Source organism: Aedes aegypti, chromosome 2 (assembly GCF_002204515.2).
Source record: "Aedes aegypti strain LVP_AGWG chromosome 2, AaegL5.0 Primary Assembly, whole genome shotgun sequence".
Classification (NCBI taxonomy): Eukaryota; Metazoa; Arthropoda; class Insecta; order Diptera; family Culicidae; genus Aedes; species Aedes aegypti.
In genome coordinates, this window is record NC_035108.1 from 58,119,669 (window position 1) to 58,137,697 (window position 18,029).

The following is an 18,029-nucleotide window of genomic DNA, read 5'->3' on the forward strand; positions in this document are numbered from 1 at the left end:
GCAAGCCGCGCAGCACTAGGACAAATGACAGTGTTTTGTGGAGACGATCGTCGGTGATCCGTCATTCATCAAAAGCCGTTTTGAATGGAACTTTGACCACGCGAGTTGAGTTTCCTTTGTCAACATGAATTCAAGCAAATATATTTCGATCCATCGGGTTTTGTGGCAGATGGTTCTTGATGTTTCTTTACATTCGTTTGCAAATTGTATGCTGCAGTTCGCTAGGAGCTTTTAAATATAACTTATTATAACTAGTTATCAATAAGAAAGTATATGAAATTTTGCCTTTGCAAAGTAGGTCTAGGATTTGTTGAAATAAGTATGTAATCTTTGCTTGTCTCTAGATGTATAACTGAAAGTTGACTACAATTTGATAATGAAACTTGAAAAATCCTAAAATTACGAATAAAATAGCAATGTAGTGCTAAATTTATGCTAATGCTGATTGATTTAAGTAGTTGATAATTTTCTTACGACTTAAAACCGTTTTGTGGTTTCATTATCAATGAATAATCATAATAAAGTATATTTAATATAGTTCACTAGACGACAGCTGTCCATCAACTGGTCAGCTTATTATTTTTTGCTGTTGTTTTTGTCTATATGCATGCAGCTTGCGACTTTCGTCTTTCTTTTTATTTAGTCTGATAACCGAGCCTACAAACGCCAACTGAATCGACTGTATTTGCTTTTCCGATTGCGTTGTGCTTCCATTCAGCTTCTGATCGTGACAATAATTCCTAATGGTTCTAATGGGTGGTGATAAAAGTAGTTATTTTTTCATATGAACTTATCAAAGTAGCTACTAATACAAATTGGCTTCGTAATAAAGAATGGGATTATGCCTTTGTGGCAAAGCTGCCAGAATCAGAGGTATGAAAATTATGCTATGCTCAATAAAATAAATGACACGATGTTTTAAATTGCTACTTTCGCTACGAAAATTTTCTCCCTCCCGATATTTCCTCCTTACCGTAAATAATAACTGTTGTATAAAAGGTTAAATCCCAAAAAAGTCACATTTTGTGTTGCCATAAGTAGCACTTATTTTCTTCAAGTTAAACTGCTTTTTTCTAACGGTGTTTAAAAATTTCTCTTCCGATACAACTTTTCCAAACAAAACATATCAAAACTACTTATTATTGCATATCTCCACGTTGTGTTTTGCAACTGAACCCAAAAAATTTAGATTGTTAGGGCTTCTAACAATCGCAAACTATGGTTCCGCAACCAATCATACTTGTTTTTAAACTCGCATTCTCCTCCATCTCATTCCTACAGGCGATGTGTGGATTTGCATAGTTAAATTGTTTTCCATTCTTATCGGTTCCTTAAGTATATACTGTGTGTTGAGTGTATGGTGCGGATAATCCTCAATGAATTAATCATTCTCCAGTTCGGTTATGCCATTTTGATTTGGCATACCTAAGCCCCAACAAGTCGGATGTTGGGTATTCGGTCCCTAGCTGTCCGCAGCGTTAAATGATATCGTACAGCGTGTTATCCGGCTTGGTACTCGAAGGATCAATCAGGTTCAGATTGCTGACGGCATCGATTTTCTCCAGTAGCAAGGGGTCGTCAAGCTGAAAATTAGGAAAAGAATGTTGAGTGTTTCAGTTTTCCATAGTTTTGTTCGGACTTGATTGTATAACTCGTGGTAATTGCTGTTCTGCGAAAAAAAACGATTGAAACCTAAGAAATAATGCCCTAGTTATTGGGATATTTTCATTTTCGCTCATTTATTATTGCGCAGCAATACAGATATTGTACAGAGTAAATCAACTTTTTCATCTTTAGAATACTGATTCTAAAAGCCTGAACGGAGTGCGGTTTAAAAAGTCCGAGCAAGCATGGGGTTTTTTCGTAGCGTCGCCGGATTGTTGCGTTGAGTGAAGTTGAAAGTGGATTGTGGCTGCTCAGTCAAGGATGAAGGATCAATTGGTGAGCTCGTTTCATGCTTTTATTTCAAATCTGTAAAATTTGTATGACTCAACATTTAATTTTTCAGCGGAGAAACGTGTAAATATGATTTTTTAACCAACTATGAATGATTCGTCACTATGAGTGACGGGCATAAACTCTTATTTATTTGCTATTTATGTTTTACATACTTTATTTAAAACTTCACATTTAAACAGACTCTCTGAGATCGGTAATTTTTTTTACAGATTTGATTCGGTGATCTTGTAAAATACAGATATTTCGGTGTTTACCGAAGACTGTGAATAAAATTGCCGTTTGTCAGTGATTCAATTAAGATTTGACGAATACGGTAAAAATTTCCACAGACAAATCAGTTAATGAGTCAAAGCACTGATGTCGGTGAAATACAAAGCTGACTTTTCGGTAAACAAAGCGCTGATTACCGAATTCGGCAATGTAGCAGCCAGAACTGTCAAATCCGCCATATTTTTTTTTTCAACTGACTGCAAATTATGTAGTGAGGAAGTCATTTCCAAAAATTTGAAGTGAGGAAAGTGTAACTTCAAATGTAGCAAGAGCTGGAATATGCACGAGAGTAGGATGAGCGCATTCGTAAGGAAGAAGTGACCCGTCGCTAGTAGTGTGAGAAAATTTGCCGGATCTGTTTGTGGGATGTGCGGTCTGCTGCGGTCCGATAGGTATTCCCGTTGGAGGTGGCTTGAAAACTGGGTTTGGCTAGGCATTTTGCATATTTGTACAATGATTCAATGTCTTCAATGTTTCGTCAAACCCCTCCGACAAAGATTTCTTTTTTGTTCATCGTAAGATTACAAGCACCAGCAGATTGACAACAACCGGAACGAAATTTGTACATGCGCGTTTCCAATGAGTGCGAAATATGGCATATGTGGCTTGAAAAATTCCAGTTTTTCGGTTATTCCAGGGATCAGTATTGATTTGAATATTACAGATTTTCGTTAAATTGAATTACATTCCAGGCACAATTGATTCGGTTAAATTTACCGATCAATCAGCAATTTTGACAGTTGGTCTTCCTGATCCAAATTACTGATCGATCGATCGATCGATTGTTTTTGTTATTAAAGAAATATTTTGAATGATTCGACACTATGAGTGTAGATACACAGTTCGAACGAAACGTGTAAATTTCTGAGACATATAATGCACATAATTGGAGCGTGGAATATCATGGATATTTACATGATATGTCATGTAAACTTCAATTATATGTCATGTAATCTAGCAGAATCCTGAGTGATTACATGACATATAACACATTTTTACATGATATCAAACTGAAATTTACATGACGTCATGTTTACATCGCATAAATGTAGTTTACATGACGTATAATCTTCATTATTTTTAACTGTGTATGCAAAATTTTTACTTTATTCGACGAACTTTTAATGGTTTGCCACTGTAAGTGTCGGCATAAGACTGTTCTGTGATGGCCCAGCCAAACGAGTTTTTATTCTTCTCATATGAGTAAAATATGCATGTTTTCGTCCTGACAGCTTTAGGAATGGTGCGTTTAGCTATTTGTGCAACAAACTTTGTATGGTTCGTCACTTCACTTCAAGTATCGACTTTATTTTCTTCTACTGGAAAGGCATGTATATATCTCACAAATAATTGTTTATCGTGGTCTAATCGCTTACACAGCGTAAAAAAAATGACATTTTTCCTTGTCTCAAGAACCAAATTATGTGTCTCTAGTAGATTTGGGGTTGCTGAATATAATGCCATTCTCAGAAAAGTTCCAGCACGTCACAATTTTTTGCTACAGGTCGCCAAAATTGAATAAAAAAAATGGTATTATTAATGTTTACACAAAGTTTAAAGTATAATTTACCAAACATTTTAGTGATCTATCCCACCACTTCAACTTTCATTTCAGATATAATTTGGTTGAATTTGCACGGTTAATGTTAGATTAAATCGATTTTTTCAACATGCTTGCAGTCTCCATACAAAATTCTTCATTTCTCTTATGTGGCCCAATACAATACTTTTCTAACACATCAAAAAATGACTATTGAGCACCGACAATATTATGATCTCTTATGATAAGTGTTGTTTAACACAAGTTTGAATTCTGTGGCAAATTAAGCAAATAAATTGCCATACAAGCTGTCAAACTTGCATGCAAGTTGGCTGATATAGGCAAATTTTGCATTTTCAACAGCCATTATTTCAAAAACTAGACGTGCTATGATATTTTTGAAAACGGCAATGGATTCAGCAACTTTTAGTTAAGTTGATAGCGGAATTTTGATGCTTGAGACAAAATCATGTTCCGCAGATATTGCACAAATGTTTTAAAAAAATATGTAGAAATGAATCAACAATGTTTCCAATAAACATTTCAGGAGTATGCATTTCATTGAAACTTTAATAAAGGCACGTAAAAGACGTGACGCTTAGTTCTGGGCAGTGAATTCAGTAGTTTCTTTCGTCATTGGCCATATAAACATTAATTTTATCTACAATTTTTCAAAAATCTTCAAGAATCTCGTTATTTAGAAAATTCATTTTTGAAAAGATTTGAAAACATTTGTATGACTTCATGCACAAGCCTTACCAAAGTAAGCTAATTTTTGAGTAATACTTTATCATGTTATATTTTGAGAATTTCGATAAACAATGTTTTCAGGAAAAGCTCTAGAATTAAAAAAAAATCCTTCAAAATCTTCTGGAATTATACGAAAATAAAGAATATTTAACAAACGGCGCTCAAATAACGGTTCGCCAAGGGTGCCATGAGGCCACGCTACCGCTTTTACTATAGGAACAGAAATTAGAAATAGTGCTACTCGCACAAGTGTTCCTCTAGTGGCAGAAGCGATAGGTATTAAATACAAAAATAGTTTTTCCATAAAATTAAGATAAAAAGCTAAAAACAATGCCACTAGTATTATTTTTCGATCTTACAAGAATATTTGTTCTTAGCTATGCGGCTATTGGTACACTGACCCTTCTATTATCCGTAGTTTAATTCCAAGCAGTTTCTTCGTAACCGACGAACCCGATCTCCTTATTTGAAGCTTTCTGTTAGTGTCCAAGGTTTCCATTCAAAAATCTTCAAGAACAAACTGTAATTAGATTCTAAGCTGTTCAACGTTAATTATTTGCTGCCCATACTCTCATAAAAATCACATATTCTATGGGATTTCCTATATAAATCGGACTGTTATGCGAGTATGGGCAGTTCGTATCAAACAAAAATAGGGAAAGTGTACCAGTTATGGCCATAGTGGTTCCCTATTTGGCCATATGTGAAATTTTAACAACTTTAACATTTTAAATCTTTTTGAATATTTTATCGTCAAGATATATCTTAAATCTAACTTCTACAACACACAAAAAATTTCAAAAGTTTGAGACATTAAAGTAATCACGTATGGCGAAATAGGGAACCACTATGTCCATAACTGGTACACCTACCCTAGTATATCCATCTTAGTGTTAAATAGTTTGACCATTTTTATGCCAAAAACACTCATTGTGTCTCGATATCAAATAAATGGCTGCGTATACATCGCGCCTAACAATTCAAAAGGGTCAACTATAAGGTCAAAATAGTAAAATCGAAATTTGATATCAGCATCCACCAACACCCACTAACTGTGTAAACATTATCAACATAATTACTGTTATAAACTAGATTTTTACAACGGATAATAATTGAATGAACCTTACAGAAAACTAGTAGGCAGCTTAATGTACCAGATGCTACGTGCTAGACCTGATATTTGTTTTACCGTAAGTCAGTTTACTCTGCAAGCGAAACGAATCATTAGCTCCGTTGATCAGACCAAGAATATCGAAAATCCGTATCTGTCTTTGTCCTCAAGGTGTTCGGATCAACCGTATCGTGCACGCAGCGAACTGGACTATCGAATTTCATACATGTTGCCTTATGAAAGGTGGAACGATTATTGCAATACGAACGCTTTATGTATCGTTTTAGCATCACTCTACATCAAGGCGTCGATAGGCGCTTGGGGTACGCTCGAGCCTATCGATCGCAAGGTTCTTAGTTCGATTCCAGGTTGCCGCGAAAACATTTTTTGTTTTCAAATTCTGGATTCATAAGGCAAATTTATTAATTCCAATCCGATTTCTTGTGGCGAATTTTCATAAGGGGTTCCTATGTTTATCGATAGTCCATTTGCAAGTTAAAAAAAAGTGACCGTATCTACTTCCTCGAGTGAGGCAGAATATGTTGCTCTCAGCTCTGCAGTATGTGAAGCGATTTGGTTGGGCTGTCTCATGGAAGATTTAAAATGCAAATCAAAGGCAGAATCAATTCCAATATTTGAGGACAATCGTGGCTGTATATCGGACTGGCAAAGAACATGGAGTCAAAAAAACATCCAGCACATCGATATCAAGCATCATTCTCTGAGGGACCATGTTGCTGCTGGGTTCAAACCGGGTACCCCGTTGGTTTGACCACATTTAATCTGAACACTTTCTAATCTGTACTCCGCTAGTTTGCACATCGTTCAGATTAAAAATGGTTCAAACGTCATTTAGCTCATGGAACAGAGTAAAGTGAAATGGAACGCTGTGGAACGGAGCGCAAAATCAAAACAAAACAGTGAAGGAGGTAATCAGAAACACGTTTCTAGGGTGACTAGATGTTCAAATTAAAAATGAACCCGTATGGTTTGCATGAGGTACCGTTCAAATTAGTGGGGGTGCACGGTACAGCTATTTCTTATTCCTGTTTCAACCACTAATCGTATCCGACATGTATTGTAATAATCGTTATTGTTCCTAGTAATTGTTCTTCGTCTCCAAAGCTCTGCAATATCAACAAAATCAATCTAAAAGTTATTTTGAAGTTCTGCAGCACGAACTACAGATGTCTAAATGAATTTATGTGCCTACGTGATTTTCACGTAAGTGCAGTGCCAGGCTGCCAAACGGTGATTCGACAATCAGGAAGGAGCGACCAATACAGCTCTGGTCCTCATAAGTTCCTACCTCACGCTTCCCCAGGTCAAATGACCTAAGCTAAGGGTTGCGTACATAGTTGGTAGTAAATCGCAAAAACAAAAAAAAAACAGTCGGCTTTATAGTGATCAGGAAGCAGATGAATCGCGATTTCAGGTGGAAGCCGATCAACGACCGGATCTGTGTATCGAGGGCTCGAGGCAAGTGTAGTGTATATGATTGAGATACATGTGCCATGAGAAAAAGGGAAACGTGATAGAGTCAGTGATTTCAGTGAAGTTCGCAGTGGCAGACGTGATTGTGAAAGTGCCCGTAACTGTTGGCCGCTAACCGGCTGAGCTCGAAAATGCTTCGGAAGAGCATAGCCCCGGAAATTCGCGACAGCAAGTTCTTCAACTACAGCCTGATCAATGTCTTGATAAGACCTATGGCTAGAGAGGACTCCTTCCGTCCTTCCATCCTGGCGACATCCAAATGGCGAACATTGCAAATAAATCGACCATGTTCTGGTAGACGGCCGACATTTTTCCGACGTCATCGATGTTAGAATTTTCAGGGGTCCTAATACCGACTCAGACCACTATCTCGTTGTAAGCAAAACTCCAGCGCGGTTATCAACTGTTTCGAGGTCTAGAAATCGGCAATCATTGCGTTTCAATATCCAATGCCTATCAGCAGACGGTGTAGCAGCAGACTACCATCAAAAGCCCGACGAGCGGATTAGCAAAATCAACGAGAGCATCAACCTCAGCGAACTGTGGGAGAGTCAGTCAATGGAGCGGTGACCATAGTAGCGCGAGAAGTGGTAGGAACTGCTCAATGAAGACCAAGGAGCGGTTGGTTCGACGAGGAGTGCCAGAGAATGACGGACGAAAACATCTTGGCTAGGAACCGGATGTTGGTGTCTGGTACCCATCTGAGCAGAGAGCGGTACAAAGAAGCAAGGTCAGCCAAGGATCCATCGTAGAAAGAAAAAGGATCATGAAGAGAAAGCAATTGCTCAGGCGTAAAAGCTATGGAACAGAACGACATGCAACGGTTCTACGAATCTGTCAATGGTGTGCGGCGAAAAACAGCGCCGTCCCCCGCCATGTGAAACGACCGCGAAGTAAACTTGCTAACAGATTAAACAATGGTGGCCGCCAGGTGGAAAAAGTACTTTGAGTCATTGTTCAACGGAGATAAGGGAAATGGATGGAAGCTGAATCCAAATCGATGACGATGGACAGGCTGTGGAACCTCCAACGCCAGATGAGGTAAAGAAAGCTTTTAATGGGTTAAAGAACAACAAGGCTGCTGGGAAGGACAAACTCCCGGTCGAGTTTCTCATTTGCCATTTGTACAAGAAAGGGCATCTACAGCAGTGCGCCAATTACCGAGGCATAACACTCCTTAATTCGGCAGACAAAATCATGTCTGGAATTCTGTTCAACAGATTGAGACTGCATAAGGAGTCCTTTATCGACGAATACCAAGCCGGTTTTCGAGAGGGCCGATCAACGAAGGATCAAATGTTTACCCTCCCCAACTTGCAGACTCATCATCTGTTTGGTTCAATCAATTGGTTTGTTAAAATTTTAACAAACCAATTGATTGAACCAAACAGATGATAAGTCTGCAAGTTAGCATACTAATCTCCCTCGTAAAATATTTCAGAATACAAGTTTTACCACAGCAATCGAAACTCACCATGAACTCATCGGGCGTTTCTAAATTATCTCCAAATGCAATTGTGTCCATTGTGTTGTCTGCCACTGTAATCATTCAAGAAGATACATAGTTTAGTATCAATTCAACATCGATCCCTAAGGACAATCCGCTATACTCACTGCTAAGCCCGTCCATGCTGTCGTCTATGCTGGAGAGGAAATCGGGCGTGTGTGGCATCGATTGGGACGTGGACGATTCGCTCAGCCCGCTGTCACCGGACTCCTGGCGCGAGTGATCCGTCAGCCCGGACAGGAACGGGTCTTCCCCTATCTGCAAAAGAGAATCAACGATCGGTCTTCAAGATCTGCAGAAGGTTGAAGGAACAGCTCGAACTTACATGTGACCGGATTTCCTGTTGTCGCCTCCGGAGGCGTTCCCGCTCTAGCTGCAGGTTGTACAGTCTGACCGATTGCTCTTGTGCTGCCCAGTCCTGGTTGGCTGTTGTTGTCCGACGAATGCCAAGAAAGAAGAATGTTGAATGTTAGCGCTTTTGTTTGAGATATTTTTTTTTCATAATTCTGGAGTTTTTATGTTTGTTAAACTTTTTGGTGGCGCCCCACGATAGGGACGAAATTACAGTTCATATAAGCTTTCTAAGTGATCAGCAGGTTACAGGAAACAAGCAACTAGACTGTAGTACAGTATGCGACAAAAACTTTGAGAATTTTATGTGAGATAATTTCAAGACATTTGTAAGGAATGTTATCCCATTCAATCAGTGAGCACCACAAGTTGTTGTCGCTTGCTGCAAACTGGCAGATAGATAGGTAGGTAGGTCAAGTGACATCGGTACAATCATACAATGGAGCATAAGAAAATCGGCAAGAACTCAACGATGATGAATGTTCATGGTAGGAAGCCTTAGAAAGCCATGTTTGAGCTGCAATTTGTTTGAGAAACAGACATACAGATAGGCACATATACAGATAGAGGTTACGAAAGGAAAAGACCAGTAGTTAGTGACAAATCCCGAGGAACTGGAGAGTGGTGTTAGACGGAAGCAAAGGAATTGGCACAACAGAATAGTATTTCGTAATGCTTTCTGAATGGTAACTTTCAGACTCTAGAGTGTGGTTCCCGCCGGATGATGGCACTGTGGTGCTCCCGCCGTGATGATGGTTTGCCTACAACAAGTTCTAGCTACTACTCTACTGCACAAATCACATTCAGCTGACGAGATGATAAAGGGTAGACAGAGATGACACCTAACCGGCGTGCAACGAAATCAATCAACGGCAGATGAGGACTCTCTCTATCTCTGGGTCAACAGAAAACAGAAAACAAAATTGTTCGGAACACCTACACAATCGGGGATCCCTCCAGGTGGTCGTCCGCGTCGCGTGGTTGATGTAGTACCGTTCGCCTTTGGCCGTAATGCCTTCCTCCCAACCTTCCGGCAGTGGACCGAGATTGACATTACTGTTGCTGTTCAGCATCGAGACGTTGGACGGGGCCGGCGCCGGCGCCGGTAGATCGTTCGACATTTCGATCGAATCTGAAAATACCACTGAAAAAGACAGTAGAAAATAAGATTCCTTGCTTGGTTGGCTGGGTTAGTTTGCTTGTGGGGGAAGCCAGGGATGGGAGGATTCTTGTTGGGATTGGTTTCTGGGAGCGATCGGGAACAGTCAGTGATAAGAAACCGAAGAAGACGTACGTGGTGCTGGTGATGAGATGGAACATTGAACAATCATTCGTGGTACAATCGTGTGGGTTAATCAAATCTACAGTCAGGAGAGATGTAACTTATGGCCCATAAGGACAGGCATATGAATCCAACTCCCGATCCGTCATCCCTGTCATCCTTCTTATTAATGATCGAAAAGGATTGACTGAAAATTATTAGTTCTTTCGAACCCCTCTCATCGTGACAATTTGAAGGTTTCAAATAAACGGCGTTTGGTTTATGTGGGAATATTATTAGTTGAGTTTTTGAAGCATTAGGAGAAATCTTCCATTTTGGCAAGTATGAAGAAAAAATATCTAAACTTCTTTGCAATCTACTACAGATGACACGCAGGCTTAGTACTTTGGCGGAGAGGCCTGTGTCATCCGCAAACAAAGGTTTTTGATATCCCTGAGGTAAATCAGATGTGAAAATATTGTATAATATTGGCCCCAAAATGCTGCGTTGAGGAACACCAGCTCTTACAGGAAGTTTTTCAGACATGGAGTTCTGTGAATTAACCTAAAGTATACGATTTGACGGAGCTGATTCGACGATAGCTGAAAGCTTCTGCAGGATTTTTGTCCGGTTTTTAAATTGGTACAATCTTGGCATTTTTCCATTTTCCAGGATGCCTCCTGGATGATGTTAAAATTAAGAATGACAAGCTATTTTCTACTTTGTACAACAGTTGTGATTTATATGCTATCATTTTGCATCAAAGATATCTATCGACACCAAACCAAAATGTATTCCTCAAGAATCTTGTTAAGAACAATACTCGACCGTTTTTATTTAAAGTTTGGCCCTTTATAATACGGTAAAATCAACAAATGTACATGGAAGTCGCATAATAATGAACGCACTATGTACGGTTCGAGGAAACCACAGTTTGAAATCATCATATCTTAAAATCCAGATAATATAGAAACTTAGGGTCTTTATTAAAGTTGTTCTAGAAATGAAGCGATGGTACCTCATTTAATTCGGAATTTGACCGCTAGGTGGCACTAGTGGGCATGGTAGTTTTACTATTGTTTTGCAGATATTTCTGGATCCTGACTATTTAGAAAGATGTCGTCTTCGGAAAAGTTGTTTAGTAAGTTAAGGACCATCATTTTTCGAGCTAGTTCATACAAAATTTTGCCACTATGCGGCACTAGTTAGCATGAAACTTTTGTTTGCAGATATCTCAGGAGCCTGACCATTTAGAAAGATAGTGTCTTCGGCAAAGTAGTTCAGTAGCTCAATGGCTATCATTATTTGAGCCAATAAATATGGTATTTTGCCACCAGGCGGCGCTAGTGAGCATGAAATTTTTGTTTGCGGATACTGCAGGATCTCGACTTTTTAGACAGGCACCTTCGGCAAAGTTGCTCAGAAGCTCAGGGACTATCATTATTTTGAAAAATCTCGAACTTTAAGGATTAAACAAAGAAAGAATTTGAGCTACTGAACAACTCTGCCGAAGACACCATCTTTCTAAGTGATCAGACTTCTGAGATATTTGTGAAACAAATGTTTTATGCTCACTAGCGCCGCCTGGTGGAAAAAAATTGAATCAACTAGCTCAAACAATGATAGTCCTTGAGTTACCGAACAACTTTGCCGAAGACATCATCTTTCTAAGTGGTCAGGATCATGGAATCTGAGAAACAAAAGTTTCATGCTCACTAGCGTCGCCTACTGGCAAAATCCCGAATTTTTTGGCTTTAATAATAATAGCCCATGAGCTACTGAACAATTTTGCCGAAGACGTCATCTTTCTAAGTGGTCAGACTCCTGGGATATTCGCAAAACCAAGGGTGTTGTACAAAGTACAACGCGCGACTACTCGCGTTACAAAAATTCGCGCGACGACCGAAAGGTTAATAACAGTTTTCACTTCTTCCAAATCAGTCTCCCAGGAATTTTTAAAAACGTTCTCTTGATTGAAAATGCTTTCGAAATCCTGAGTAACTTGATTTTCAATTGGATCAGTGAGTTCTAAATTAAAATTGTGCGCGCTTTCAAACTGCAAAGCAAGTTTTTGAGTTTTTTTTTTCGCAATTAGTTAGTAATATTTTTTTTCCTCTCTTAATGCCAAAATTGGCTTTTGAGGTATGGTTTCAAAATTTTAGATAATTTCCATAAGGGCTCAGAGCCAAGGTCCAATTGAGAAATTTAATTTTCATTTTTTTGTTTCTTAATTGAGTAAACGTTTTTTTTTGCTGATTCTGCCATATAATTTTCCTAGCATGATTGCGAGTGCGTTGCAATTGCATTCTCTTCACGTTTTAAGTCGGAACAAGAGTTCAAGATAACCGTCTATAGTCACGGATTAGAATTTCAACTCACATTTAGGCATTGCCCCTTGTTTCAACAATGGAATTTGTTAAAGTTTCAAGAGCATTGTCAATATCAAGTTTTGTTTGCAGAGAAATGTTAACATCAAGATTACTATCGATATATGTTTCATGTAATTGAGAAATATCCTGAAGAGCACTCATCAAATAAAATTCTCCCGTTGGAATTACTTTGCGAATTATTCCATGTGCAATGTTAGGCATTAAAGTTAACAATGACAAAAAAAATGAATTATTGCGAGTCAATTTTCGCAAGTCAGTTTGGAGCAAATTAACTTGGTGCCCAGAGCTTTGAAAAGGCAAATAGGCAGCTATGAGAGTATATTTACCATGCTGTGTTTCAACAGTAACAGTACTTTGTGGTTGTATCCATTTGCTTCCGCTTCGGCTATTCGAATGAAAAAATCTCTGAAAACTTGAAAATTTGAATGTTTTTTAATGTTTACAGAAGCAAAACAAAAATGGAAGCGAATTCCGCATTCCAAGCGTTCCTCCTCTGTGCGCATTTCACTCATTCGGTTTGTTTACCACCGTTTGCACAAAACTGTGTACAGCTCCCTTTGCACAGAATCTGTGCTGCATGAAGAGAGGCCGATTTTGTGTACTCAGCACTCATTTTTGAGCGGATGAAGTTTAGCGTGCATGATTCGCTGCAGATTTTGAGAGTCTGTTTATGGTCTATTGCTACTGTTCTGATTACATCGGGGGATAACAGTGCATGATAAAACCCATATAAACAAGTTCCAAAACTGGGGGCACTATTGCTATAGCACGTTCGGGTATTGTTTATCATGCCAGTAAAGTGAAACACTTATCTTAAATAAGCGAAACAATGGGTTTTATCATCGCGCTAAGCATAGGAAGATCAAACTACAGGTAAATGCGCAGTAGCAGAAAATTTTAGATAGGACATGTATGTTTACTATTTTCCCAGTTCATTGGCTATGAAATCGTGAGTAGGGCCATTGTGACGACCATCTTTGGACTCCAAGATTTTCCACCTTAATAGAACGATGAACAAGAAAAGTGATTTTTAGCCATGGTACATTGATTTAAAAAAATACTTGCTTAAAATATAGATCAAATCAATAGCGAAATCTCGCGTAACTTTTCAAAACGACCCATTTAACAATGACAGGCTCTATTTGTTTACTTTCTCTTCAACAGGGATTGAATTCTGAGAAAATAAGAGTATCTCTCATCTCTCTCAGAACGAAGTCTGCAATGCCTGCTCTCAATATCAAGGACATTGTCTCGATCTACAGCGAAATCTTTCCCAAAAGCTTTAGTATTGCACTGTTATGATCGAAAGGAGCGAGAAAGGAGAAAACCTCTCATTGTTACATAGGTCCATTTGAAAAGTTACGAGATAAATAACGTTGGTTATCCTCTTTAGACTGGTTGAAAATTAAACAGAATTGACGTGACGCTGGCTCAACGTCATACTAGACCGGCTCAATGTTAGAAATTCGATAGAAATCATGCTTAGAATATATCTTTCTATTTGAGGGACATAATGAAGGTCTAAGAAGGCTTTAGTGTGTTTTATAAAAGTTAGCATATCATAAGATAGACGAACAATGAACAAGCATTTTCACTCGTGATTGTCGTGTATACAAGCACTTGAGTAAACATTGTTTTCGGCAATGTTTTCCATTTTACATACTATTTACCTATGTGTGTCTGTTAGTACTTTTCCAAATTTTGTATCCCTCAAGAAGCGTATCAACCGAACGATAATTTATTCCAACAATCTGAACTTTTCCTCGTACAGTTCAATATGGATTAATTGCTCGCAAATGAATACCAGTATAAATCCAAGTACAAATTGCTCCTACCCCACACTGACAAACATTTAAGCCGCTTTCATCGACCCGTGCCGAAAAAAAAGAGAGCACGCGACGCAACTTGCATGTGGGCCCCTGCCTGCCTGGCCTGGCTTCCATAAATAGTAATATGCCACCATATAACCCGTTCGGCTTCCCTCGATTAACAAAAGAAATCATCAATGAAGTTGTAATTGAACCATTTCATTCATAATTTCGCCGTGGTGGTGTGCGATGGCTTAGCCATTAGTCTATAATACTGTTAACACCCCTCTCCCCCCATCTCGCTCCACCGATCGACCCGGACCGGACATCGAACATCATGTGAACAAATTTCTCGTCTTATTTGCTCTCGTTCGCTCTCTCTCTTGTCCTATGAACGCATACCAAGGCGTCCCAATGTAGTGGAATTGATTCGAATCTATCCCTTTCTCTATCATACCGAATATTATCTTATGAGAAAAATAAGAACTTCACGGTGTCACACGTCATCACGCGCCCTCTCACTCTCGCATCGAAATCATTGATCAACCTGTCATCGACATCGAACGAACGTCACTGACCATAAAAAAAAAATCGCTGTCACCGATCGCTACTTTACGCGATCACTGACTGCGCGCAATGTGTGCTCAAATTTGGTTCTGCGTGTGCGAAGGTGATCGCACGCAGCCGAACAAGGAAATAACCTATTTCGATTAGAGCTTCGAACCCCCGTTTTGTTTCGACTAGATTATCGTGATTTTGCATTATTCTCATAAGTTGTAGAATAAATTATCCTAACAAACACGATCATCAACTTTTGCTACACCTGAGTAAATAAACTTCAGAAATTCATAAACAACTTTAGTAGTTCTTTTTGATCCTTTGACCTTGACGCTTGCTGCTGGGCAGTGCGTCAAGAAAGCCACGTTTTTTTTCCTTTTCGGGTCGCGCGCCTTATTTTTCTGAGTGCTTTTATATAGCCGAGCAAACAAGTGAGGCTGAGAGTGGATTGTGGCTGCACAGTGAAGGATAAAGGATCAATTGGTGAGCTCGTTTCATGCTACTATTTCTAATCTATAAAATATGTATGACTACACATTTAATCGTTACAATTGTGGAACGTAAATATGAATTTTCAACAAACTATGAATTGTTCGTCACTGTGAGTGTCGACACAAACTCTGATTCATGAATTATTTATATTTCACTTTTTTTTATTTTCAGAACACCCCTTTTTACCTTTATTTTTGTAATTAAAAAAAAAATTTGAATGGTTCGACACTACAAGTGTAGACTTGCGAAAAGTTCACTTTATTCAACAAACTTTGGATGGTTCGCCACTGTAAGTGTCGGCATAAGAATAAGAGTGTTCTATGATGTCCCAACCAATTGAGTCTTTTGTTTCTTTTCAAATGAGTAAAATATAATAACACATGCTTTCGTCCTGACAGCTGTAAGAATGTTACATTTAGGTATTTGTTCAACAAACTTTGAATGGTTCGTCATCTCAAGTGTCGGCATAATTTTCCACTACATAGAAATTGTTCATATCAAATGAAAATATTATATTTACAAATAAGCATGTATATATCTCACAAATCATTATTTATCATGGTCTAATCGCTTATCAAAGGGAATCCTGTGACCCAACGATCCTTCCCATTAACAAATATCCCTCCCAGTAACCTTTGTGGAGATGCAGAGGCAAACACGGTCTCCAAATAGCAAAGGTTACTCACTAACATTCCTTCCCCCAATCCCACCTGACTGCAAGGACGTGGCCGGCGCCGTTATTGACCCTGTATAAATAGAGGCACTGAATTATGCACATTGAAGAAGATTATGGCCAATCCCAGCCAAACTTCTAGTTGATTCTTTGTGCATTTTCACTGACTTCGGTCAATCACGGAATAGCAACCATTGATATGTGTAGTCAGTCTAAGCTAAGCTAAGCTAAGCTTCAGAAATTCATAAACAACTTTATAAAAATTTGCTTTAGAAATAGGGTTCCATGATATTAATTACGGAATATGAGAAAACGGGTCAATTTTAATTTCAAGGAAATCATTATATCATAAATTCATGATCAAGACTACAGAAAATTATAAACTTATAAGTTAATGAAAACCGAATGTAGTATTATTCCTAACGAAATTTGCTTAATATTATTACTCTTGACAATGATGCCTTATGGAAGCTTCATCTTCTCAATTCGTGTTATTTCATATAGCTTGCCTTTCGATATTCGTATGCTAAGTTTCCTGAGTGCATGAACCTGTGCGATCAATCGATCGTGTTAGCCCACTCATCACCCAGTCGGCCGTCGAACATTTTCTTCAGTTCTGTTTACTTAGCTGGCTTCATTAGCGCCCTCTGAGACTGAAACGATTGCCGCACAAGTCGATGATCTTCTCGCTTTCGACTCGGTCGAAGCGAAATCGTATGTTTTCCTTCTTGGGAAGCGAAAACGATCCCAGCCCATAGAGGTTCTTCATCCCCGCACCAAAGAAGGGTGTGGTGTGTTATTTGTTTTGATTGAGTTGGGTCAGCGTTTGTTGCTGGTGCTCTAGAAGTAGGTGTGTGAGCGAACGGTTGTGTGAGTGTGTAACGGAATAGATATTTATATCACTCTGTACGACGTCAGCAAAGGTTTTGTTTTTCCATCGTAATGGAGCAGCAAAAAATGGGTTCAAATTCTAAATTAATACATTCGATGCTATTACCTACATTGTTAAATCTCGCTGAACTATATAATGATGAGAGATTATCTCCTCTTTCGACTATAACAGTGAAATACTTAAGTTTTTGGGAAGTTTTTCACTATAGATCAAAAGATATCCTTGGCTAGCAGAAGAGATTATTGTAGCTTAGTTATTGATCAAAGAAAAATAAAACACAAAGAACCTTTCAATGTTTGATAGGTCCTTTTGAAAAGCTACGCGATAAACTTGTTCACGTAAAGCTCTGCATATACATCTGTAAGAAATATGAATGTTTCACAAATTGTGCGAACTTTACTTATTACTTCAGGAGAGTCAGATCTTTAATTTTGGGTGAAACTTGCATGTGGGAATTTTCGGAAATACGTATTTTGAGGACCAAACAAACGATCACGCTGAAAATTTGATCGATTGTTAATTCAAAGACAAATTAAAGACCTCCATGTCCCTTGCAGTTGCCTAAAATTTTATGGCTCATAAGGTAATCTAGAATGCCGTGAAAAGTGTACTGCGATCTGTCAAACTTAGGTACCTTTTGTACTACCGAGGGACCAAATGCAATACTAGAAGTGGTACCCACTCTGAGCCCGAGTGTGACGGACCTGGTTAATTGATTGAAGACGTTAAAAAGTTCAGCAATATTGGTGCTTACGTTTTTCACATATGTTCCAAATGTGGTTCTGATTAGACTGAATGTTATTTGATTACCTTAAAGCTATCGAGATCCCAAATTCACTTGATACGGATTCTTTTGGATTGTTCTTGTCGTATTCGTTGAGTGATAACAGGTTGATCTTTTTTTTCATCTCCACTGCTGATCTGATGAATGACGTTGGTGCTCCGACAAGTTCGTCGCTTTTCAATTTGACGA

The 18,029-nt window shown here is 38.7% G+C and overlaps 1 protein-coding gene across 2 annotated transcripts in view; it reads right to left on the reverse strand.

Annotated features, from left to right (window-relative positions):
* Nucleotides 1-1,330: 1,330 nt before the first annotated feature.
* Nucleotides 1,331-18,029, reverse strand: part of LOC5579146 (transcriptional coactivator yorkie) — a 171,081-nt gene continuing 154,382 nt past the window's right edge. Inside the window, exons 3-7 of one of the 2 annotated variants that reach the window (XM_001664191.2) lie at nt 9,923-10,126; nt 8,957-9,057; nt 8,739-8,889; nt 8,599-8,663; nt 1,331-1,583 (exon numbers count right to left, since the gene is read on the reverse strand). In XM_001664191.2, coding sequence (XP_001664241.2) covers nt 1,479-1,583; nt 8,599-8,663; nt 8,739-8,889; nt 8,957-9,057; nt 9,923-10,126 — 626 coding nt within the window. In that variant the 3' untranslated portion in view covers nt 1,331-1,478. The remainder of the gene's footprint in view (nt 1,584-8,598; nt 8,664-8,738; nt 8,890-8,956; nt 9,058-9,922; nt 10,127-18,029) is intronic. The other variant, XM_021840922.1, reaches the window with a different exon arrangement.